A 25,365-nucleotide genomic window follows, 5' to 3' on the forward strand; every position below is an offset into this window, starting at 1 on the left:
ATAAGTAAATAAGCAACTATGTGAATACGGGTTTAAAAAGGGGGGAAAATCATGAGTTCAGCATTTTCTTATTCCCCCAACATTCATGTAATTTATTTAATTATTCTCCTGCCCGCACTATTAAGTATTTATATATTTATTTATGCAGGAATTTATGGATTTTTATACTCATTTATTTATATATTTGCGTATTTATTGCTTTTGCAGGTTTCGTCCTCCATAAAAGAAGGTTTTAATCAAAACAATTAAAGTGCAATGCTTTTGTTTTGTTTATTATCAAAAACAATATATTTAATCATGATTTACAGCAGATGTATACTAAAATGTGTCATGTGTTGTTACAAAAAGTGCTCTCAGGTATATTAGGAAAAATAATGATTTTTTAAATTGTCATTTTAAATCATTATGCATTTCTGCTTTCTGCTGTTTTTAATGGTTTACATATTTGTCTTTGAATATATAACTAAACATGTAAATTATTTAACAAATTTTTTTATGATTTGTAATACTGAGCAATGATAGAACAGTATTTCACCAGTATTTCGCCATTTTATTTTAAGATTTCTGCATTTACAGTGCTCAGCATATGTAAGTACACCTCTCACAAATCTATCTTTTTTTAATTCATATTTTTAATAGGAAGCTTTACAATATTATATATGAAGCCAAATCTGGAGCTTATCTAACAAAATAACTTACGATAACAGTCCAAATACTAGCACACCCTAATTTATATGTTATAGAAAAATATTGAATACAAATAAAACCGGAAATATGAAATACACGAGAAACAAAAGAATTTTGTAGGTTGTAATTTTTTTTGCAAGATTTTGCTTGAATTTAATTGTATTGTCTTTCAATTTCTAAATATCTTTGGTGACTAAAATATGATTTTAATAAATATGTCTGTTTAATTAATCTGTTTTGTTTAAATGCACCAAAATACATCGCCTATATTCACAGAGAAATGGAGAAAAATATTCATTTTCAAAATGGAGTGTACTTAATTATGCTGAGCACTGTAATATGCTTTTAGAATATTCTGCACCGCATATGATTTTACAGCAAAATGGGACACATCTTTGACCCTCATACCAAATGTCCTAAAAGTTTTTTTTTAATTTAATGAAAAGTTGACTTTTTGACTTCATGAAAATTGCTTTTCTCAGTGAAAAAGAGGTGATCTTTTTTTTTTTTGTAATATGTGCAAGAATTGCAAATGTCTTAAGTGAAGCCGGTTTGTGTAAGTGTGTGTGTGTGCGCTCACTGGTCAGTATCAGCCGCTGGTGTGAACAGCAGACTCTTCCTCTCGCTTGTTAAATCTTTCATCACGCCAGCTCTGGTTTGGCAGAGTTAAAACCACTAATATGCTTCCATATGCCACTGCAGCTGAAAACCACAGTAAGCAGATCTGGAAACTTCATGATAATGCTGACCAGCAAAGGGTTCATCTGGGTTAACGTGGCAGTGCCAGCATTTTGTGTGTGTATGTGCAGTGATAACAGAAAACACATGTGTGAAAGGAACATAGAAAGTGTGTGTTGTGAGTAGGGGACACATGTGTGTTCCTTGTGGAAAAACTAGATCAACTGTTTTTAAAGGTTTGTTTGTGGTTGAGTCTGAACTGTTTGATCCACCTTAGGAAGATGTTTTGCACAAACAATCCCAGAGACAACATAACCAGTGGTAATGTCACAGTGATCGAAAGCTTCACTCAAAAAATGGCTTTTGTTGCTTGTTTAAGCTACTTTTTTAAAATGAGCTGAAACAACACAAATCTTAAGGTTTTTTGGGGACAAATTAATTGTTGTTCTCTGTAAATAAATGCTGGGATCTACATAATTCCTCAACCCAAGCTCATTCTGATTACTTACCCCTATATACATTTCTGGAGAGCACTAAATATGTCCCAGGAGGTACAATTTTTTTGCAGTTTTTGTTTTCATGACACTACCAGAGGATGCTGTGTACGCTATTTTCAGATCTCAAATTTCTCTCGCAAGTGTCATTCGTACCTGCTGTTCTCACATAAATCCAGCAGAGGCCGCTGTCGACTGACTGACTGACCAATCAACTGACCCACCCTCCTCCTTCCCCAAACCAAACCGATAGTGTTTTCAAAAGCACAGTTTGACTCGCACACCCACTTGCCTAAACCAAACCGACTGTGTTTTCAAAACCAATCCAGAAAAAGAAAAGCCCCCTCATTTTTACCACGTTTTTAGATTTTACCACATTCTCAGTCTGTTATTTACTTGTTTATTTTATTTTTTGTCTTTTTGTTTTTGTCTTACCTGCTTTCTGGAACCATTTTTCTCCAGACTCAAACACTGTCATCGCGGTCAACTCCTCTCTGCGTTAGGCTTGGGCGGTATCTAAATTTTGATACCATCTAACCTCTTCCCTATTTTACCTCGGTATACGGTAGTACCGTGCATAATAAAAAAAATTTCGATGTAAGGCTCAGACAGCGTCACCAAACTGTTGGCTTGTGCCTACACCATTCAGAAACTGAATACCGTATATGCGACCTTAGGTTTTGTTAGTCTTGTTCGCATTAGAGATCTGTGCGAGACGCTCTCTCTCATTCACACACATACACACACACGCACACACACACAGACACACATAGACAGCACCAAGTCAGCAACGCATAGCATCACGCTCTTTCTCTCTCATTCACACACATATACACACACACCTAAACAGCTCCACGCGGTTGCGCGCGTGCTTACTTGCTCGGGAGCAATATTGTTAGACCGCCCGCTTCCGTTCAAATTACACCAGAGTTATCGACTGCTCCCGTGCTTTATTCGGAAATTTATTCCCGCACCGCAAGAAATCTGGTGGGGTCCCGCGCCTCCCGTGGTACAGCAGAGGGAATGCAGACCTCTAGTTCGTATTTACCACGTCTCCCTTCTTGTTCGGTGGAAAGCCGAAATACTACCAAACTGCAAAGGTTGTGTTCTTTTTCGAGACCAGGTCACTTGGTGCTTGACTCGCCATCTTACCTCACCTCTCTCTCTCCTCCACACTGTCCCAGGATGACAATCACGCATATGCATTTTTAGGCTTTAAATAAATAATATTTTATATTTAATGCTTGTCTCCTATATAAGTGCATTGTTTTTATGATGGTATAAAGGTATTGAAACTGACACCGTTGCTATTTTAGATCCCGTGGTATACCGTATTACCGGCCAAGCCTACTCTGCGTTTCAAGTCCGCTGACATCAGTGCTTAACTTGTAAATAAATAATTTCCGGAACAAAACCAGGAAATAAAAGTTGCGGTGACTGACATCCACCACACAATTGAAGTTTTCCCAGAACATGACGTTACTAAGCGGTTATAGTGAAAAAGCATTACATTTCTGAACGGTCTTTAATTAATTTTTCAACCATGGATAAAAAACAAACATGTAGCTACAAACATAAATTGTATGAAACATCACTTCTCAGTTTACTAATACCACTGACATTCAGTTCACTTCACTATTATGTGCAAAGCGAAAATGACGCACTCTGTCTAATCTTCAAGAGCCCAAAGTTACGTCTTCTGATACTTGAGATTGCTTTGCCTGGCTCTTCTGCTATCCTGATCCAGGGGCGCAGTTTCATCTTCTTTTGATCAAGCTCATTATCAGATTTTCTCATGGTTTAAAAAAAAAAAAATTATATATGCTTGACTGCCTCTGGCCTTTTGAAAATACAAATATTATTTGAGTTGGCCACTATGCCATTATTTATTGTTGCTGCTCACTGCACGCAAAACAATAATCACCAACCAATGAAAACATAAGAAGCTGATTAGTCGAAAGTAAAAGTGACTACCTTAATAATCAACAGCTTTGCTCGCTGTTGAGACTCATTCACATTCTTTTTCTCACACACACACACATACACACACACACACACATGCAGGTATTTACCATGCAAAAGTTAATGCCGGATCAATTAAAATAAATACTGGAATGCAAAACACGAATATCTGACATTTCCCAGAACAGAGTCCGGCAAGATCCGGCTTAAAAAAAAGCACTTGCTGACATACTGTATATGCGGCGAATCACTGAACAAACTGGTAGCAGTGGGAAAGCCAACGGTCAATTGGTAGTGCAAAAAGGAACAATATCATACCACACCGTAGCCTACATTTTATAGACGAAATGCAGCCATACCTACCTCAGATACATATATAGGGCTACGTTTTCAGAATAAGCCTATGTTGCAATTTATTCATGTTGTCCCAACACAAATTGATTAAGTTAACTTAATAGTTTTTACAAATTTAAGTGAATTGAACATAAAACAATTAAGCTGTGCCCAAAAAACCTTAACATTTGTATTGTTTCAACTCATTTTAAATAAGTAGTTTGAACAAGCAGCAAAAATAATGTTTTGAGTGTTAGAAATATTTTCTAATTTGTGCATGAAAGCGTTCTTGTATTAATCACTTTTTTAATTGTCAGTCTGTGAACATCTTTTAATAAAATACAATAAACGAGTCCTTTTGCCATCTTCATAATGTTGAAGGGGCTAATAAGGGCCTTAAAAATGATATTGGAAAAATTAAATACTGCTTTTATTCCAGCCAAACTAAAAGAAATAAGACATATTAGGAAATATTGTAAATAAAATAGCTTGCTCTGTTAAACATCACTTGGGAAATATTTGATTTGAAGAGTTATAATTTCACTGGGCTAAACTCATTCTCCCAACTGTAAGTTGTCTTTGAATGCCTACAAACATTTTTTTTGTTATGTGAAAAACACTGGATGTTTATTTTATCTGGGAAAATCAAAAGTATGTGATGTTTAAACATTCCCAGGAGTGTCTCCTCCTTTTTAAAATAGAACTAATGTTTACAATCTATCTAATGTTTATAACAGCTATTCTTTAGTGTCAATTTGTCATGCTTGCTTTTTAGTTTTATACAGTGCTACTGAGAAAAACAATCAGTATTATGAACTATAGGCATGGATTAATTTGAATACAAAAAGATCTAAAACCGCATATATTTTTATCTATTGTTGAATTTAAAGGCATTATAAAGAGAGTGGTTATGGAAGTTTGTGATTGTTTCTGATGAGAAGATATTTGTTATAATGTATAATTGCATTTTTAAAGAAGCCAACTGTATGGAGGCTAAATTAGCCAGGTCTCTTTTAAGACTGGATAAATAATGATAAATAAATAAATAATGGGAAAATTATTAATAAATGTAAAATCTCACTGAGGCACATCTGTGTAGTCTGCAGTCTCAGATATACTATAATCAAACTAGTATATAATTTTAACCTCATCTGTCAACATGATGTAGATGAGTTGCAGAGCTACTGCTGTTTTCTCACCGCAGTGATTTTTCATGTGTGTTTATTCTGTTTTTAAGAGGAAAAAGGGCAGCACACATTCATATCTTCACCTAAACTTCGCTGTCAGCGGCATGGAGCTTAAAATATGCCTAAACAATTTGAGTTTGAATTGTGTTCATTTGAATTATTAAAAATTGTTTCTGGTAAAACTGAATATTAAATGCCTTTAAAAATGTTTTGAATTAGAATTTCTTTATTTAAATGTTAGTTTCTTAAGTCAGATTTTTATAGACGTATTTTTTAAACTTTACATTTGATCACCCCTGAACTAATTTCATCTGAATTTCTGGTTTTGAATATTGAATTTGCTGTTCTGAATTTCTTCATCTTGAAACTGGATTTTTACAAACCCAATATCTGCAGTCTATGAATTTAAACCAAAATAATCTGAAGTTTTAAAATACCTATAAAAATCTGACCTAAAAACATCTTAAATTTCAGCTGTTCAATATTCAAGTTAAGAAATTCAAATTCAAAATATATTTTGAAGGCATATATAATATTCAGGTTTATTAAATTACAATTGCTAATAATTCAGATTGTTTTGGCATATTTTAAGCTTTATGGAGGTGTTGGGCAGTAGCATCGCTACAAGTAGTGAGAATGACGATTTCTTCTTCTTTCTGTTTTACAATGGTTGACAACAAACTTTTTGGTGCATTACTGCCACCTCTTGCTCCGGTCGGTGACGTCACTAGCCAGTCAGGCTAACATAAGAAATTTGCTTGATAGAAAAATGACTGAGAAAGAGGAGATGTATGTAGTTTACTGTCGTAAAGGCTAAAGTATACTATGGTAATTATTATTAGTTCATTATAATTACTAATGATACTACATTATGTAGTAAAATTCATTATTGAAGAGTTGTAAATATATATACAATATAATGCTTATTCCTAAATATTTCCCTTTAATATAAATTACTATTGTATTTTAAATGTGTAACACCCGCTTTTATTGGATTTTTTGTTTTTGCTGTTTATAATTTGTTTTTGTTTGGGACAGCATATTATATGCAGTAAATAATTGAACTGAACAATTCTGCCTCAAATGTTACATTGACAGTTTTATTGATCACTAAGATATGATTGACTTGGGTTTAAGCTTCGATTTAAAAATGAAAATTGCAAAAATAGCTTAGATGTAGTTAAGCTACTTTTGCCTAGTTTTTAGCTTACAGTAGCTTGCTACATTTCCCAAAGGGTAGCTTTTAGTGTAGTTAAACTACATTTTAGGTAAAGTAGCTAATAGCTTAGCTCACTACATCTTTCAAGTAGATTGCCCAACACTGCATCTGGATGTTTGTTATTGGTATAAAAGAGCACAAAAGATTTTGACGTGCATAAATTGTTGCATTAAATCGTATTCAGTTTCAGAAAAACATTGCGTTGCATGTTTGTGCTGAAAATACGTGCATGCCTTAAGTCCACATCTATTAAGGTTGAGCGCTGTGAACCTGATATTGTTGCATGCGTCTGCTGCTCTCCTTTGTGGCATGACAAATATCCGTAAGCCTTTGCTATTGAAAAATCCAACTTTGAGTTTCTGGATTAAACCAGGAGGTAAATATTATGAACAAATGATAAACAAAACGTGTAGGGAATTGTTTGCTGGAATTGGACGTTTTAGCTCCATTTAGTGGTTTTGTAAATAGTTTTGTGTGAAGTCACTAGTGTTCCCTTTGGTGGATGTTGCGCAATACTGGAACGAACAAAATGTGCTCAAGAGTTGACCTTACCAGTGTTACTGAAAAAAATGTGTTTGTGATTTGTGTCAAACTGCAAGATTTGTCTACACATGAAGAATATATATATATATATATATATATATTAAACTAACTTAAACTCTCAACAGCTGCTTGAATTTAAACAGACGCTTGACTTAAAGTGCTAACCTAAAGTGTTTCACAGCTAAGACTGTAGCTTTAGAAGTCACCTTGACATTTTCTAGAGTTTATGTGCGAATGCTACTTATATTTGCAGAGGGAAAAGGCTGTAAGGGGAGACTTGAGACAGACAGGGACACTTGGCTGTGATCGGCTCTCATGCACACAGCTGTTTCTGTGCTCTTTCTGCTTATCTTTCAAAGCAGCGGCACAAAGAAAGATCAAGACTGAACTTTGGTCCTTAAAAGAGCAATTAGCCCTTATTTTAAGACCCTTATGTGCTCACATGCACACAAATCTGAGTTTAAGAGCTCTGCGTTTCAAGCGATTGTTCGTGTTACTGGCTGTCACACTTGTTTTAAGTTGATAGAAATGTAAGTTTGCAGGATAAAACAGGCGCACATCCAGGTTCTTAGTAGAGTGCAACAATTTGGATCTGGAATTCAAACTATGTTCGATATAAAAAGTAAACTGTTAAAAGTCCCGTGAAGTGATTTTAAATGTGCATTTTTGTGTGACGTGTGGTGTAATTTCAGCTGAAACACAGCTGGGACATAGACAGGTGGGACATAGGGTAGCTCCTCCCCCTTATTATAAAACCGGCAATAGGGTTTCATTACCACAGCTCTGCCAGTCAAGCCTGGTTTTTATTTCTGTGTCAAGTGATCGGCGTGACTTCTGGTGCATGCCTTGCACATTTTCAAGCATTTATACTTCTGCATGCTGTTTGTGTTGTTCTGCAATAACACTTCCGAAACACTAGCTGGCAGTGAGGTTTTTATGTTCGTCTGTGTCGAGTTTCTTCGCTGGTGTTTTGTTTTTTCTGAATGCTACCTTATTGTAGAAGTAGCTCAACCTTGCTCATTTTGAGGCAGGAATCGGTGGACGTGCAACAGCTTTAATCATAAGGTAAACACAAAACAAAACCTTCCATCTAGAGCTCCTTCACTGGACTCAACACTTGTAAACACTGGCTCCAAAGGGTTCGCACAGCTCTCTGTCCCGCCCACACTATTCAGCGCTACCAAGCCGACCAATCACAGAGCTTGCGGTACAAATCGTAGATTTTTTTCTAAAATATGAATGTTGGCACTATTTTGGAGCACACTAGCTTATGGATATCCTTAAGACTAACATACTGATACTAGCATCTAAAAAACTTTATTTTGATTTCACAGGGACTTTAAAGATAGACTTGTTATGAGCTTTGAGGTTGTTTAGCGAATGTTTATGCTTATATTGAACTAATCTTTAATTTATTTTAACACTAATCTGTGTTAGTTTGATGTATTTTTAAACAGTTTTGTTTAAAGGTCCAGTAGATGATTCAGAAGCATTTTTTGCTGTGCTGGTTGAAAGTCTCTTCACATTTCAGTAGTAATTATTAAAATAAATGATCTAAATGTAATTATATGTATTTTTATATTCTAGGGAGGCATAAGACTAAAAAAAATGTTCATCCAGTTCAAAATTGTCAGGCAGATAATTCTTATAATTCTGTTAAGTAGCCCAAACTGTCTGTCAACAAATGTAGATCTGTACATCTGTGCAGCCGTTAGAGAGAGCGTGCACATGAGAGAGAGAGAGACAGCAGTAAAAACAAATGCTCAATCAAAACTTTAAAATCCTGAATCAATATTGGGGTTACTTTTGCACGCTGTAGAAAAGATGACACCATGGCTGGAGTATTTCTTTTAGACAGGTAAAGTTATGTTTTAGTCACACAAAGCTGATGTAGATTTTGTTGTTACAAATGGGCTATATGCACAGAAGTGTTGCTCAGCCACTGAAATCTTCTGGCAAGAGATTGATGTGACTATTTTCAGTTTCATAAGGGAATTTATACAGCATCGATAATGTAGATTTTTATTTAGTTAAACAACAAAACATCAGTAAATAGCGCTATTCCGCCTAGCCTGCTTTACTAAGCGGAAGTTGGTTTTATGTTCACATTGGTTCATTTTTGAACAATGACAACCTGCTCCCTATATTGTTTACCGAGCTACTCTGAATATTCGGTCTGAAATAGCACGTAAGTATAGCTTAGTAATAAGTGCAATTCCTGCATCTCGCCGGCCAAGCACTAAGCATACAGTAGTTGCTTTAGAACAATGCGCATGAGAGAGTGAGATCAGCGATCCTTGCATGCATGAAATATGACACATTATGACAGGTTTTGCTTGCTACACAACTGAAAATGTGCTAGATCTAATACAGTTTTTCATTCAGGATTGTAGTATTATAAAGTACTGTAACGTTTTCTAACCTGAGAATGACATGATCTAGTGGGTTGTCTGCTGTCATCTTTAATCTGCGTGTTCGTGATTTCAGATTTTTTTTCATATCTTTATCTATGCATAGACATATTTTAAAATAATCTAATAATATATAATCAACAAAAAAAGTTACATTTTGAGTGTTTTTTGCAATACTTTGTGGGATTGCAGTTCATCAAAATGACTCAGTGAACACTTTATTTTTTTTTTTACATTTTTTTTATTTTATCTTATCCAAAGTAGTTGACAACAAAGGAAATCTTACTGTAAAGTGTTACTCTTTCATCTTCAGAACATAATATATTCAGCTTGATGCAGTCATACTAAATTATATATTTCATCTGAACGTAACCAGTTCATTTTTTAAGCTGCATGGCTAAACATTTTGTGCAGCGATGTGCTGATTTTAGTTCTGCTCATTATTCAAATTTTACGTCAGTGTGTGTTTATTTATTTACAGACAGCTGCGAGTTGTGCTGCGTCTATGCTTCAAAACAGCGCTTATGTAACAGTGCCTGTTCCCCTCAAATACCCCGATCCCCCTCCCACCGCATCGCTCTGCTGGTGTAAGGTAACACACAGACCGCCAGCACTGCTCCAGCAAAACGCTGAGCGAATATGATGACGGCAGACTTAAGCTCGGAGGGAGCCACAACATTGGCTCAGCTGTGCTTTATGGTTCCAAGCGAATCGAGATTAATTTTTTTAAGCTCACTGAAGGTTATTTTTCAACCTAGATCTAGACTTTAAAGGATTTTAAGGTCAGTTTGTAGGTTTGGTTTATGCCATATACTCCGCCACAGCTGCAGCAACCTACCAGGGTTTACCACGTTGTCATTTGCGACCTACATTTTTAGTGTTCGTGTGTGCACGCTGCACAATTATCAGTGTCAGTGACCATTCAGCTTATCTGACTATGAGCACTAAAGCAGATCAATTCTGTTTATTGTATCCATATATAACTACTACTGATTTCTTTAGCATGTTTGCCACACTTTAAAGTTTCAGTTAAGTATTATGCAGTTTTTAAATGAAGGTTTTCATTATTAAGAGAAAACAAACCAAATAACCCTCTATAAAAACTGTGCAAAATAAGCAGTATTTTATAAGCAGTATATACACAAATGTATATCTGAATGTTTGCTATCTGTTGCTGTCTGTTGTTTAATTGCAAATTTATTACACACATACATAAAGGCCAACATAATACGTGTAAGAAATATTACTCTGACAGGGGAGATAAACCAGGCCTGGGGATAATTAATCTGATCATATTTAATTGGCGTATTTAATCTGATCTAAAGCTAGGGTAGATGATCCAGCCATGCAAAACCAGTAGGAAACCAAGGGCAGGGCAATTAGATTAAAATGAAAATGGAATGTTAGTCCCTGGTATAAGAGCAAGGGTGAGTGTGTTAGAAGACTGCAGGTTCTTTGAGCATTCAGCTACTGTATGCTTCACCATTGTTTTTTACTATTGTATTACATATTTGTAAATATCATAGTCATTACACTTCTCAGAATCACTTATAGTATGGATGTTGCTGCAGAAGTTTCACTCACCGGCCACTTTATTAGGTACACCTGTCCAAATGCTCGATAACCGAAATGCTAACCGAAATTTGACAATAGAAGATTGGAAAAACGTTGCCTGGTCTGAGGAGTCTCAATTTATGCTGCAACAATCGGATAGTAGCGTCAGAATTTGGCGTCAACACCATAAAAACATGGATAGATCCTGCCTTGTTTCAATGGTTCAGGCTGGTGGTGGTGGTATAATGGTGTGGGGGATATTTTCTTGGCACACTTTGGGCCCATTAGTACCAATTGAGCATTGTGTCAACGCAACAGCCTACCTGAGTGTTGTTGCTAACCATGTCCATCCCATTATGACCACAGTGTACCCATCTTTTGATGGCCACTTCCAGCAGGATAACACGCCATGTCATAAAGCTTGAATCATCTCAGACTGGTTTCTTGAACATGACAATGAGTTCACTGCACTCAAATGGCTTCCACAGTCACCAGTTGTCAATCCAATAGAGCACCTTTGGGATGTGGTGGAAAGGGAGATTCGCATCATGGATGTGCAGTCGACAAATCTGCAGCAACTGTGTGATGCTATCATGTCAAATGGACCAAAATCTCTGAGGAATATTTCCAGTACCTTACTGAATCTATGCCATGAAGAATTAAGGCAGTTCTGGAGGCAAAAGTGGGTCCAACCCAGTACTAGTAAGGTGTAGGTTGACAATAGCTATTTTCAGTCATCGAGAAACGCACTGACACAACTGTGTTTTTATTCACCACTCTCATGAAAGCTTTAGTAAAATGCTGATTTATGTATGACCCCTCTGCCATGTTTTTTTGGAAACGTCACGCTAGCGCTCACCAAAGCTGTCGTAATTGTAGATGTACTGTGAAATGCTGTTCTCATGAGATCAGCAGCCAGTTGCTGCATATAGTGGAGCAAGTATTCCCACCTTCGCTGGCACAGGATGCACGGTTGATGTTAAAATGTTGATCGTGCTTCGATGTAATTTATTTATCACAATATCAAAGAGAGGGATTTGATCAGGATGGCACGTTACATTCGAAAGATCAAAGCATCAGGGACTGCAGCCAGCCTGAAGTGCTGCATGCTGATTATGAACGCCAAGCGTGCTATTAAAGGAGTCTTTGAAAGAAAGAGGGGTGGCTGTTGAACAATGGGCACTTTTGAGACTTAATTTAGCAGTTTAGTTCATCTCATGTCAATTAAAAGATGAGCACTTAAGGGGGACCCTAATCAAATGTTAATAGCAAACATAAATAACAGATTGGGCAACCACCCACAAAACTTCTGTCATCATTATGATGACTTCTGCATGAGAAACAATCACATACAACTAATTCATGAAATAATAAGTGATTAAGTTCTGTTATTTTCTTGCTTTTTTTAAATTGGACATGTCTGTCTGTAAACAGTGTCCAGCAGAGTGGAATAAACGGATATCCTTCGTATGGATAGTCATTAAAAAGTCATGCGGCTTTGTCGATGACTCATCTAATGCAGGCTACCAGCTTCACTTAAGTTCACATAAGCATCCGGGGGGTCACATCTCATAAAAACACACACATAGTGTGAGGCAAACCACCTTTGAATGAAGCTACTCATTCTTCCATTTAAGTTAAAGAACGGAAGAAAAAAATGAATGTAATTTGGCGACCACATCAGAAATATTCTGGAAAGGTTTACGGATGTGTTGGTCAGACAGAAGAGGAGGCTGTCCCGTTCTTTTGCGTGCTCAGTGTGCTTTTTGTGCATATGGTTTTAATAGTCTCATTTGTGTTGGACGCATTGTGATTCTCAAATTCACAGAAAACGACTGGGAACAATGACGTGTTCATTTGTGAATACAAGAGTTGTGTTTCTAAACAGCAAAGCATTCAAATAGCAAACTCAAGCATTTTCTGACATTATGTTTTTGAATGGTGAACTAACAAACTTGACTTTGTTAGTATTTGCAAATATAAATATGAAGTGTGTAGTATTGGTGGAGTGTTTTGCATATTTAGTAATGTGAAGTTAATCTCCACAATTTCCATATCAAAGTGGGCTGTCGATACAGTTAGTACAATTATTCAAACTAGTGACATGCAAAACTTATGCGAACACTGGAGAGTAATGATTTTGACAAGCAGGTTGTAAAGCATGAGTTGCTGCAGGATTATGAACATATTGTGTGTTTTCACAGAGCTATGGTTTATAGGACTTAGCCAGTACTTGTAATTATGGAGAGTGAGAGAGAGAAATCACTTTACTAGCAGTGAACACCTCGTCAGTCTGTCAATTGATTTGCACTCTGTAACTTTCTGTTATTAACCAGATGCTCAAGGCCTTACCTTGTATGGAACAAATAAAGGAATAGTTGAAAACTTTTGCAGATGAACAGAGCCATTCAGTTTTGACAAGTTGAGGATGATCTGCTTTTTCAGTAGGACACATCAAGAAGTAACCATGGTAATGCTCTCAATATCAAGGGTTTTAGTGATGTTTTATAAACAAATTTCAGGAGGAGCATCCCTCCACCACCCCGAGGGGATGGTGAACTCGTGAAAAAGCAAATAAATGAAAAGTAAAACATTTGGCACTATCTAGTACATTGTTTTCTTGCAGCTTCAGTTAGTGACTCTGCATCGACTCTTATATCTTTCTGATCATACATCAAAATAGGAATGGGGACATTTTGCAGGTTTCAAAGATGACTGGGGAACTTATTTGGAAGCCTGAATGCAGTACATGAAACTAGTTATTCCATTGTTTTTCATAGGCTATTGAATATACTACAAATCTATGCTCACCACATAATGTCAGTCCTTTTAACTCTCTGGGACACACAGTATACACTGCAATACTAACTTTTGGCTGTTGATCTCATGAATATCAAGTGTCCATTTGCAGTTGTATTAGTAATGGCCCATTGACAATCTTTATCAGTGACCTTTGTCCTCAATGTTTGCACTTAACCCAGCAAACCACTTCTAGTTTTAAAAATGAAGCTTTCTGTTTACATTTCTCTTTCTCTCTCTATGTCTCTTAATTTAATGAATTATAAAAATAACTATCAATTACTTGCAGGAGTGATATGTTTTACTATGTGCATACTTTATTTTATACTGACATGTTTGTTTTCTTTTGCTCTGCAGGTAAAGCACTGTGTGACAGTGCGAATGGGGGAGACTATGGAGTACCATCCCCTGGTCCTGCCTTCAAGGAGGTCTGGCAAGTGAAAGTTTGGCCTAAAGGTCTAGGCCAAGCCAAGAACCTGGTGGGCGTCTACAGACTCTGCCTAACTGAGAAGACTGTCAACTTTGTCAAGCTGAACTCAGATGCAGCTGCTGTTGTGCTCCAACTGATGAATGTGAGGCGTTGTGGTCATTCTGAAAACTTTTTCTTTGTGGAGGTAGGCCGTTCTGCAGTAACTGGCCCTGGAGAGTTTTGGATGCAAGTGGATGATTCAGTGGTAGCACAGAATATGCATGAGACTTTGCTGGAAGCGATGAAGGCCCTGAGTGAGGAGTTTCGCCAACGTAGCAAGTCACAGTCAACTGCTGCGGGAGCAGGAGGTGGCACTACTGCATCAAATCCCATCAGTGTTCCGTCTCGACGCCATCACCCGAATCCTCCACCCAGCCAGGTTGGATTCACAAGACGTCCACGTACTGAACCACCTGGGTCTACTGGAGGGTGTAATAATAATTCCCCAACTTCTCGTCACAGCTTTCCCCGTACTCGAACATCTAGCGATGGTGCAAAAGTTGATGATGGAGCATGTGCAACAACTGGAGGAATTATGCCATGCTCAAGTCCCACAACCAATGGTTCAATTTCAAATACCCCAATACTGAGATCAACATCTGTCCGTGCTTCAACTCCAGTTAAAGCACAGCATGCGCTAATGAGATCCACCTCAACCCCAGCTCCTTCAGCTGCACCAAGTATGCCCTCTGGCTCAGTCCATGGATCTGAGTTTTGTGCAACTGGAACCGGTACAGGCAACAGTGGTGGGGGAGCTAATGGTAGCATGTACAGTCGAATACCTCTCCGACAGCCCTCTGTCTCTGGTTCTCTTAGTGACTACGGATCCTCGGATGAATATGGCTCCAGCCCTGGTGAGCATTCTCTGCTAACCTCAACAATGCAGGCTGGGTTTACTGCTAGTTCAGGTAGCAATTCTCTTGGGGATGAGGCATCCAACTATATTCTCATGAGTCAGAGGGGATCATCAAAATCTCAACCAAGCCAAAATGCTTTGCCACAGACCAGGAGGGTTTTGAGGCGCTCTTCTAGCAGAGAATGCGAAGCAGAGCGCAGGATAATGAGCAAGAGGGCTTCCCTCCCACCCATGGCCTTAGAGAGACTTGCACCTCTTCGTCGAACTGGGGAAGATGCTGTTGAAGAGGATGACTATGCAATTATGACCCAAACCAGCAGCCGAGAATCCTTTGTATCAAGGCAGGATTCAGGACAGTCAACAAGTGGAACAGGATACTTGGATGTAGCTGCAGAGATCAAAGGTGATGGTGGTAGCATTGACACAGGAATTACTGCTGTTATTGGAGGAGCTAAAGGAGCAGTAGATAACGGCTACATGTCCATGTTACCTGGAGTTACTGCTCCCCCAGTATCCCTTTCTCATTCCCTGTCAGTAACAGTTTCAGATTCAGACTCAAAATCTGCTGATGATTATATGGCCATGACCCCCAATAACAGCATTTCACCTCCACGGCAGATTCGTCCACCTTCTGGCACAGATGGCTACATGATGATGTCTCCCAACAGTAGCTGTTCACCAGACCAGCGAGGGGTCCCTACTGCCTGGGTTGGCAGTAGCAGTGCTGACAGTCGAACTGGCAGTGACTACATGAATATGTCACCTATAAGTGCTCGCTCTGCCAATAGTACCCCACCACCACCTGAGCCCCACACTCCATCTGACCAGCATTCTCATCAGCCTCAACCCAAAATGGTATATTCTTACTATTCTTTACCACGCTCCTACAAACATAATACTTCAACACACTTTGAGGAAGGGCCAGGAAGAGGGAAGCATTTGGTTAATGGGGGTAAAGGCATTGGAGGAGGTAGGGGACTTTGTAATAGCAAGTCTAAGCATCAGGAACCCCTTGTTGGTCGACATCTGTCGCTTTCATCATCCTCATATTCCTCCAGTTCTGCTAGCAGTGAGAGCTTGGGTGAAGGTGAAGAAAAGGCCATTAAAGGGACAGGAGGAGCAGCAGGTGTTACTGCAAAGGATATTGAGCGAGGATCTTTGCAGCAAAGACAAGTGTCTGGAAGGGCAAAGCAAGGTCATTCTGGTCACAGAGGTCGGCCCCTAAGTTTATTTGTAGATGTCAATAAAGCCAACACATTACCCAGAGTCCGTGAGACACCTCTACTTCCTGAGCCTAAGAGCCCTGGGGAGTATGTCAGCATTGAGTTCAAAGGTGAGCGAAACCAAAAGGCAGGAGGTAATGGAACCAGTGGATTTCGGCAAGATGCTTCTCTTCCACCCAGTTCTCACCGCCACTTACCTAGGCCAACCTCTTGTGTTGCCGGGTTCTTACAATTCCCACAAAGCTCCTCCACCCCAATTCCTCCATCAACTGCCTCTGAGTATGTCAATATGGAGCTAGGAGTCTCACTATCTCCCTCGCCTATCTCTCTTACACCGCTTGGGTTTCCTTCATTCCCTACCCCTCCGGTCACGCCTGCAGCAGCTCCTAAAGCTCATGATGAGCACAGATCAACAGTTCTAAATGACAATGATGCAGAGAGGGAGATGGGACAAAGAAAAAGCAGGCAGGGATCAGTACCACAGTCAGGAGACTCACCCACAGCCTGTGGTGACTACACAAAGATGGCCTTTAGCTTGAACTCAGGCAGCACGTTGAGTTCTACATCACCAAAATCCCCTTTGCTAGACCAGCCTGAGTCAGTAGTTCCAGCCCTAGGTTTGGGACTGGGACTAGACTTTCCACTTGCAAAAATCCCAAACCCTGATCATGGGGCTAAAGTTATCAGAGCAGATCCACAAGGTCGTCGACGCCACTGTTCTGAAACGTTTCAAGCTCCTTCCTCACTTCTAGCTTGCCCTTCAACATCATCTTCCTCTGCATTTCCTGATCACACTCAAGTCATTTCCCGTCGGCTTGGTTTAGATGGTATGCTTTGGGGGAACAGTAGCTCAGCAGATATCTCATCTCAGTACATTAATCCTGGACTATCTAGTCTATCTGTTTCACAGACGTCATCTATGGAGCAGGGACTCAATTACATAGACTTGGACCTGGCTAACAAGGAAAGTTCACATGCTGCTACAGATGGACAAGCAGCTGTGCACACACCTGCATCCCGTATCTTTTCCTCTGTGCTAGGTGTTGGAGGAGCAGCAGGGGGCTTAGGAACTGGAGGTTCAGGCAGTAATGCTTCAAATCTCAACATGTATGCTAGCATTGACTTCTACAAGTCAGAAGAGCTACGGACACACCAAGGTAGCAGCAGCAGCAGCAGAAAAGATGGTACAGGTAAGATCAACTCCAGTCTCAAAATGAGTTTAGTCTATTAGTCTATAATATGTTTGTTGTGTAGATTACATAAGTTTGTTCTTTGCAGCAATAACACAAATATAAGAAATAACAGATCTTATTTTATTTAGAAGGTAAATATTTTATTGGTTGTTTCCATCAGTCCACCGATCCTCCTGCTCAGAAGTATAGCTTGTGTTTTAATACACTGTGTTTAATATTTCAAAAACTCGAGTGATAATGCATGACTTGAATGTAGTGTTGCTTTGGAAAAAAACAAACAGTGTATGTAAATGTAAAATGCCATGCAAGAAACCAAGTTCATAAGACTTTTGTGAAGGATAATTTGTAATTATTCATCTAGTAGTTTTGTGAAATATATAGATTTCTTATATGAAAAGGCTTAATCATGGCACTAAGGGCAGTAGTTATATTAATTACATGAAAAGATTCCTCAAGGGATATGCCAACTTGTTTGATGAAGTGTAATTATTCAGCACCCCTTAAACTCAAATAGTAAGGACTACAAGATCATGTTTCTAATTTATTTTTCTTGTGTAGCTGTATTTGCATTGTTTTTATCTCAGCTGTAGTTCCATTGTCAATAACAGGTGATGATACACTGGAAACAGAGTACAGGCTGTTCCATAACAAAACTTTATGAGGCCATGGTTCACTTTTGTTCTTTATTCATATCCACCTGGTGCCTCTAGATACAGGAGCCACCTGTCTGCCAGGCATTATAATGCCAGCAGTACTGATCAGGGAGCAATGGAAAGTTCCCTTTCGCAAATCGCATAACCATTGGTTTTGTCTGCCGCCTCTGTCATTCCCCGGGATCCCAAATTTGATATACCATTTTATATTCGTTTTTAGAAATTTCCAGTGTTTATCTTTGAGCTAAAACATTAAAGTGTCCTGGAAAGTTATGTTTATAGAAGGTTTACAATGACAGGGTTAAAGGCTAAATACAGTCTACCGTTACTGAGTTTTTGAGCTCCTTTTGCCTGTTTATAAATGCTCTTATGCCTATGTGGTTAGATTTGGGTTTGCCGTTCAGTGATAGGATGTTTGCATACATTGTTTTTTGTACAAATAGTGACAGCGCAGGCAAACCGCATATGTCTGAGTCTCTGTGTTCAGTTTGGGTTGCTCAAGAAAACAGTTACTCTTGTGGAATAATTGAAGCTTGCAATGCCTGTTTGTGGAAATCTCTGATCTTGGTATCACTTTCTTAGCCTTTTGCTAAGATGTTGGCATTCTGGATTTGGAGCCTGATCTTAAAGCACAATGAAATGATCATAGAGTTGAACGCTAAGGGACCGATGTAGGCTTAGCGAGTGGGTGAGTGAGTCTTGCGCAGTCAGTGGACAGCATGGCATTGGCGCTGGGGGGAATGCGGCGAGTTGGCTGTGAATGTTGAGAAGAGGCCAACACTGCGCTGGCCCAATGTGGCCACAACCACAAGCCCCCCTTTTCTACATGTAATAAATGATCCTTTTGTTCATGGCTTTCCTCCCTGGCTGCTGTGTGTGTGTCTGTTTGTGCCCTTGCGTGTGTGTTTCAGCTCCAGTAGGCTTGAACTCATCGCTCCCTTGCTCCTTTTTTTCCCTTGCCTTTTAATAAAACGTTTCTGTTCGAGTGGAGTAAGAGTACAGACAAAAATAGATTTTTGAGAGAGAAGGCAGAATTGGAAAGTCCCCCCCAATTTGAGGAAGGATTAAAGCAAGTGAGTGGATGAGGGAGAGATAGTAAGATAGTACAAGGGTGAGAAAGACCTGGCACAATGGGAGTGAAAGTGAGAAAGCGAGAGACACAATGTGCCAATGGCAGATAGAGAAGAGATGAGAAAGAAAGTGAGAGACCGACTAAAGGGACTGGCTTTTGGTATTTGGTGGGAGTTGAGGAAACAGTTCTGTATGAACATTTCAGGGTTCATTTGTTTGGGGTTTTCAGTGCTTTTAGGGGAACAACGATGAAAGCAGTTTCACTGGCTGTACTCCAATTTGGGTCTCGCTGGCCACATCCAAACTCCCACTTGCAGTCGAAGGAAAGAAAACAGAGAATGGGAAGAATTAGAGGTTGTGATATTGGAAGGAAAGCGGTGGGATAGAAAGTTGAGGGTGAAAGGAATGGCAGCAGAACTAAAATGTTTGCTATATAGAAGACTCTTTTATTTCTTGTATGCGCATGAAGGAGAAAATAACCTCTTATAGACACGGCAGCTTCTTAATATATGCTGCTCAAAGTTTTGCAGAAACACCTTCATACACACACACACACACACACACACAAATGCTGAGGCTGTTTGAAGCTCTGGCAGGACTTCGTTCTTGCTGTGTGGTTATGCCACGTGTATCAAAGTATGCCTTAGAGATCAGTGGATTTAGACTGGAGCAGCTGAGGTGACTATTTCTGCTGTGCCAGTGTCTGTGAGAGGAATCATTCATCCATATCATAACCACAAGACAACATTTACCCAAATGGAGAGTTATGGATAAAGGGAAGCTGAGGTAATTTCACATTATTTAATTCAACACACATATACCCATAACCACATATTACACACAGTGAGGCACTTCAGCAGTTTTGTAACGGACCTTACACTGATATAGTTGCTTAACTGGCTAACTGTTTTTTTGCTACTCATGGGGTTTTTGCTTAACTGGATCATAGTTTAGATTTCCGCCAGAGTCTATTTGCACACTTACAGACAAGCATCCATTTATTCAGATGATGTTGTCGGTTGTGCACCCGAAAAACTTTGCGTATTTGTAAATGCTACTCTAAGACTTAATTTATGCTTTGCATTGACGAACTGAGTGCACACCCAACCACATCTGGCTGCATAGATTTGGAGAGGCCTGAATATTTAAAAGATATCTTCTGGTTTTTGGTTTTAAGTACAGATAAATTCAACCCAGAATCATTCTGAAAACATACCCCATATACATTTCTGAAGAGTGCCAAATGCTGCCCTGGAGGTACTTTTTTTTTTTGCAGTTTATGTTTTTGTGAATCCACTGGAGGCCACTATGTACACTTTCCTGATCTTGAGATCTCAAGTGCCATTTGCGCCTGTCCGTCTTGTGTTAATCCACCAGAGGGCGCTGTTGACTGACTGACTGACCAATCGACTGACCAACCCTGCTCCTTCCTAAACCCAACCAGTAGTGTTTTCAAAAGCACCGATTGACCCGCTCACCCTTCTCTCGAAACCCAAGCGCCTTTAAAAAAACAAAGTAATCCAGAAAAAGTAAAGCCCTCGTGGCCGCCTGATTATTACCACGTTTTAGATTTCACCACATTCTCACCCTGTTATTTACTTGTTTATTTTTTATTTTTTGTCTTACCTGCTTTCTGGAACTGTTCTTGAATTTGAACCTCATCATCCCGATCATATCCTCTCTCCGTCTCAAGTCCGCAGACATATGGCGAGCCACTGGACAAACTGGCAACAGTGGAAAAGCCGTCCATATGGGGATAAGCGGTCAGCTGGTAAGCGTGAAAAGGAACGGCATCATATAGCATTTGTTTTAAAGACGAAATGTAGCTATACATACCTCTGGCTACATAATTCACGATCTCCAGAAATGTATATAGGGCTAGGTTTTCAGAACGAGCCTATGTTGGATAAATTGACAGTATTATGTCGATGAATTTAAGAATTATTTGTTTGTAAGTAAAAATTAATGCATCCTTGCTCAATAAAAGCAATAAATACAAAAATTATCATGATCCCAAACTTTAGAGCAAAACAAACACACATAATAAATAAATGTATATATACACACACATTAAAAACGCAAAACTTCATGGCCAACTTGCTCAATTCCTACTAGTGCATATATCAATGTTATTGTTTTTCAAGATGTTTTTTAGTATACCTTATTAACTGTGTACCTACATTTAACTGATCATTTGTTTTATAATAATTGGTTCATTGTTACTGATAGCTGTAATAAAAAAAGTGAGAAAAGAAATTGAGTCACCCTTCAGTAGCCTAGAAGGACTCAGAACTGGTTGTGTCTGGTTTGACAGTGGTCAGCCAGACAGTGAATAAGAGAGATGGAAAGAGTGGGTATGCATGAGAGAAAGGGAGGTGGAAAGATATAACGAGAGACGGAAAGGGATTAAAGTTGACAGTAGGTAATCCGAGGTTATTTATGTATGTCCACGGGGAGGAGTAACGTATGGCCCTGTTGAATTCACTGTCCTGGCAAACCCTGTGGAGTTGGAGAGTGGACAAGCCAATGCACCAACATATCTTCTAAAACACAGAGATCCTGTTCAATAATCAGTATAGGATTCAGACGGCAGTAAATGTGTCTGTACCACTTCTGCTCAATTCAAGTTTATCTGTATAACTCTTTTGGTGATGCATAACATTTAGAAAGAAAGCATTATTCTACTTTACGATTAATAGTAATGTGGTTATCAAAGGTCAAATTAATGTCCATAATGCTGAAATGTATGATGTGAGCCTGCAAGTAATGATGGTGTACTTTAATCAAGATTAAAGTAATGAATAATAAATATAATGCGAGGAACATTTTAAGCTGGTTTACATAAGAAATTGTGATCTGCTTCTGCACTCATAAGAACAGTCTTCTTATATGCTTTAATTTTTCCTTCATCACTAGAGAAAAGACACAAAGCCGATGTACAAAGCTATTCAATCCCTCCACCGAATGAAGTCATTATTAATGAACCTTTATTCAATTACTAAAATCATTATTTCACTAAATGATTTTCTTGTAAATCTATATCACACCACATACATCAATAGGCTACACTATAGCCATAAACAAGAAATATCCAGGATCATAAATACATCATCATTACACAAATCTACAGTATAACCAGACATCCATCAATATCTAATCAATCAATCAACTTTAAATTGCATTACAATGGAAAAGTCAATGTTTAAAAAACATTAGAATTACATCATTGTTCTTTACACAGGGAACACTCAAGATTTCTTGTATATAATATTAAGGATTTCAAAAGATCTAATTCTTCAGTCCTGCTATTTCAGGTCAGTGATTTACGTTAACATTATGAATCCAAAATGCTTCTTGTTTCAATAGTTTGTTGTTTATATGACATCCTCTATATTAGTGTTCCCTAACCTTTTTATCACCTCGGACCGGTCAATTGACCGACCTTGACAATTTGTATTTGTATTGTATTAGCTTTAATTTAACAGCTTGCATGCAGAAGAGACGCGATATGTGAACAGCCGCCATCATTTGCCATCAGTTCATCTTTTTCCTACGCAGACATGCTGAATTCACCTGATTTGTTGGTAAATTGGTGGCAGATCTATTTCTTGGCAGTTTGTGGGTCCTTCACTCTGCCTTTTCCTCTTTACAAAGAAACTTTCCAATATCGTCTGTTTCTTACTTATTATTCTTACTTGTTGATTAAATGTTGAGAACCACTTCTCTACATGACCCAAGTACTTCCTCTATAGGGTATATACAGAAGTATGCAGAAGGACTTTTAATTTTTCAGTAACCTGGGTCAAACGTTTCCAGTGAACTGTTTGCAGTTACAAAATCTTCACGTTTAAGGTCTATTTTCTTTAAAAATCAGCATTCTTCACTGCCTGATTAATATCCGATATAAAGTGGGTCTCAGAATGTACAAGAAGCACTGCATTAAAATAAATTTTTCCACACCATGTCTTTAAAATATGAACTTTTAATTTAAAATAAAGTATATTTAATGGAGTTTCTGCACTAGCCTGCTAATCCTGACAGGCGCGTGCATGTAAACGGCTTTTCATCTCGTTTTATGCTTAAACAACTAAATGAACATTGAAGACTATTTAACTGATTATATTTAATTACACTACAACATCGATGCTATAAAAGGAACCTTATAAAACTGAAAAAAGTCACACTAAACGTTCACCGGAAGTTTATCAGTATGGGAAGAAACACTAGCTGTGTATATACCCTTTTCCCATACGTTTTAATGGCTTAATGCTTGTCCCAATTTATTGAAATATCTCTACTGAAGAAGAGGTTTTATCTCATCGTAGTATACTAGATTTATGTTCTTAAACTTTTTTTTTTAACAAATGTAAACACTCGACAGGGAGATTTTAACATATAGTTCACATTACAAGTTGAACAGGTAATACAGGATGTAATTTTTAAAACATTTCCGTGTTACTAGTTTATAGTCATATAATGTCCTTGCAAGTGCTGTGATCAAATGACAGAAGAAATCGGAAATCTTCTTAAAGTTTTGCATCCAAACAGACCTGGCATAAATCTCCGTTAACCTCTGACATCTGAGGTAGTAACAGACAGCAAATAGAGAGTAAAAAAAATCAGTGTATAAGTGCTGATACATAACAATTCATGCAATTATATTCACAAATCATCAACAGTTAAGCATGGTAATGCTAAGATTGTGGGCATGATTGCCAAGGAAAGCAAGACCTAACAAACTGTGTACCTCAAATGCAATGAAAGTTGCTTTAGATAAAACAGTGTAAAATAAATAAATAAAATAAAGGTATTTACTTTAATATGGCTGTAGTCATGGAAAGCTGTTTAGAAGAAGGACTTTAGTTTTATTCCACTTTCACTATCATACCACACAATTGCAGTGTATGAGAGGCACCCTGAGTTTGGGCTGATTAATTTTAGCTGAAAAGCACTAAATTTTGGAGCTATAGTTGTTAAGTAGCACTGGTCCAGGAGGGCAGAAAGTAGGACGGGCTCGGTATTGTAATATTAAATGTCCTTGTAGAACACATGTAGCTAAAGAGAGACGAACAAAGGTGTCTGTTTCTGTAGAAAAGCCCACACCTGGGCTCTATCGCTCCTCATATCCTTAGGGCTTCTCTGATATCAGCACCTGCATGTTGAGCAAAATATGGGTTAGTTGTACATTTGAACAGTTTGAATAGCAAGGTGAACAGGTATTTGTGTGCTTTTAGAAATAAGTTTTAAAATGCATAGTTGAGCCAAAAATGAATAGTCTGTCATCATTTACTCACCCTTTACTTTACATACCAGTTTGAGTTTTTTATATTGTTCTGTTGAACATAAAAGTAGATATTTTGAATAATGCTCAACTTGTAAATATTAACTTTTACAGTATTTGTTTTTCTTCTGTGGATGTCAGTGGTTATAGTTTCCAACATTCTTCAATATATCTACTTTTGTGTTCAACAGAACAAAAAAATAAGAGTTTTTTTTATTTTAATGAAGTTTTATATGCTGAGACATCCATAAAAGCCACTTGTAGGTAGACTCTCCTAAAGTGTGTAAACATAGTGGCTCTGCGGCGCTAGCATGACATTAGCTCTGCTTGGAATGGAACACTACCATACTGTACGCTCTATAGTACGTCAAACAAAGCATTATTAATTATTTCAGCAAATGCCTAGTATAGGCAGATTGTTCAACACCAAATGGAAAATGTTGAAATGTCTTCATGTTGATGCAAACCAACATGACTTTTTTTTTTGTGCAACACAAAAAGGGATGTTATAGGCAGAATGATCAGGACAGATGGCCTCTGTCACTGTTCACTCTCGTTGGGTCTTTTTTCCATACTGTGAAAAGGAATGATGACAGAGGCTGTCATTTTGCCTAACATCTCTTTTGTTCCTCAGAAGAAAGTCATACTGGTGTGGAGCAACACAGAGGTTTATAAAAGATGACAGATTTTTTTTCCTTGGATTTTTGAAACTTTCTTAAAGAACACCTATCTTTTGTAAGCTTTTTGGTCAG

The 25,365-nt window shown here is 38.2% G+C and overlaps 1 protein-coding gene across 1 annotated transcript in view; it reads left to right on the plus strand.

Moving 5' to 3' along the window:
- si:ch73-335l21.1 (insulin receptor substrate 1-B) overlaps positions 1–25,365 on the plus strand; it is an 80,876-nt gene that overhangs the window by 12,978 nt on the left and 42,533 nt on the right. The window contains exon 2 of the mRNA XM_056461200.1: positions 14,225–17,605. Within this exon, the coding sequence (XP_056317175.1) occupies positions 14,225–17,605 (3,381 nt within the window). The remainder of the gene's footprint in view (positions 1–14,224; positions 17,606–25,365) is intronic.

This window comes from Danio aesculapii, chromosome 7 (genome assembly GCF_903798145.1).
Source record: "Danio aesculapii chromosome 7, fDanAes4.1, whole genome shotgun sequence".
Classification (NCBI taxonomy): domain Eukaryota; kingdom Metazoa; phylum Chordata; class Actinopteri; order Cypriniformes; family Danionidae; genus Danio; species Danio aesculapii.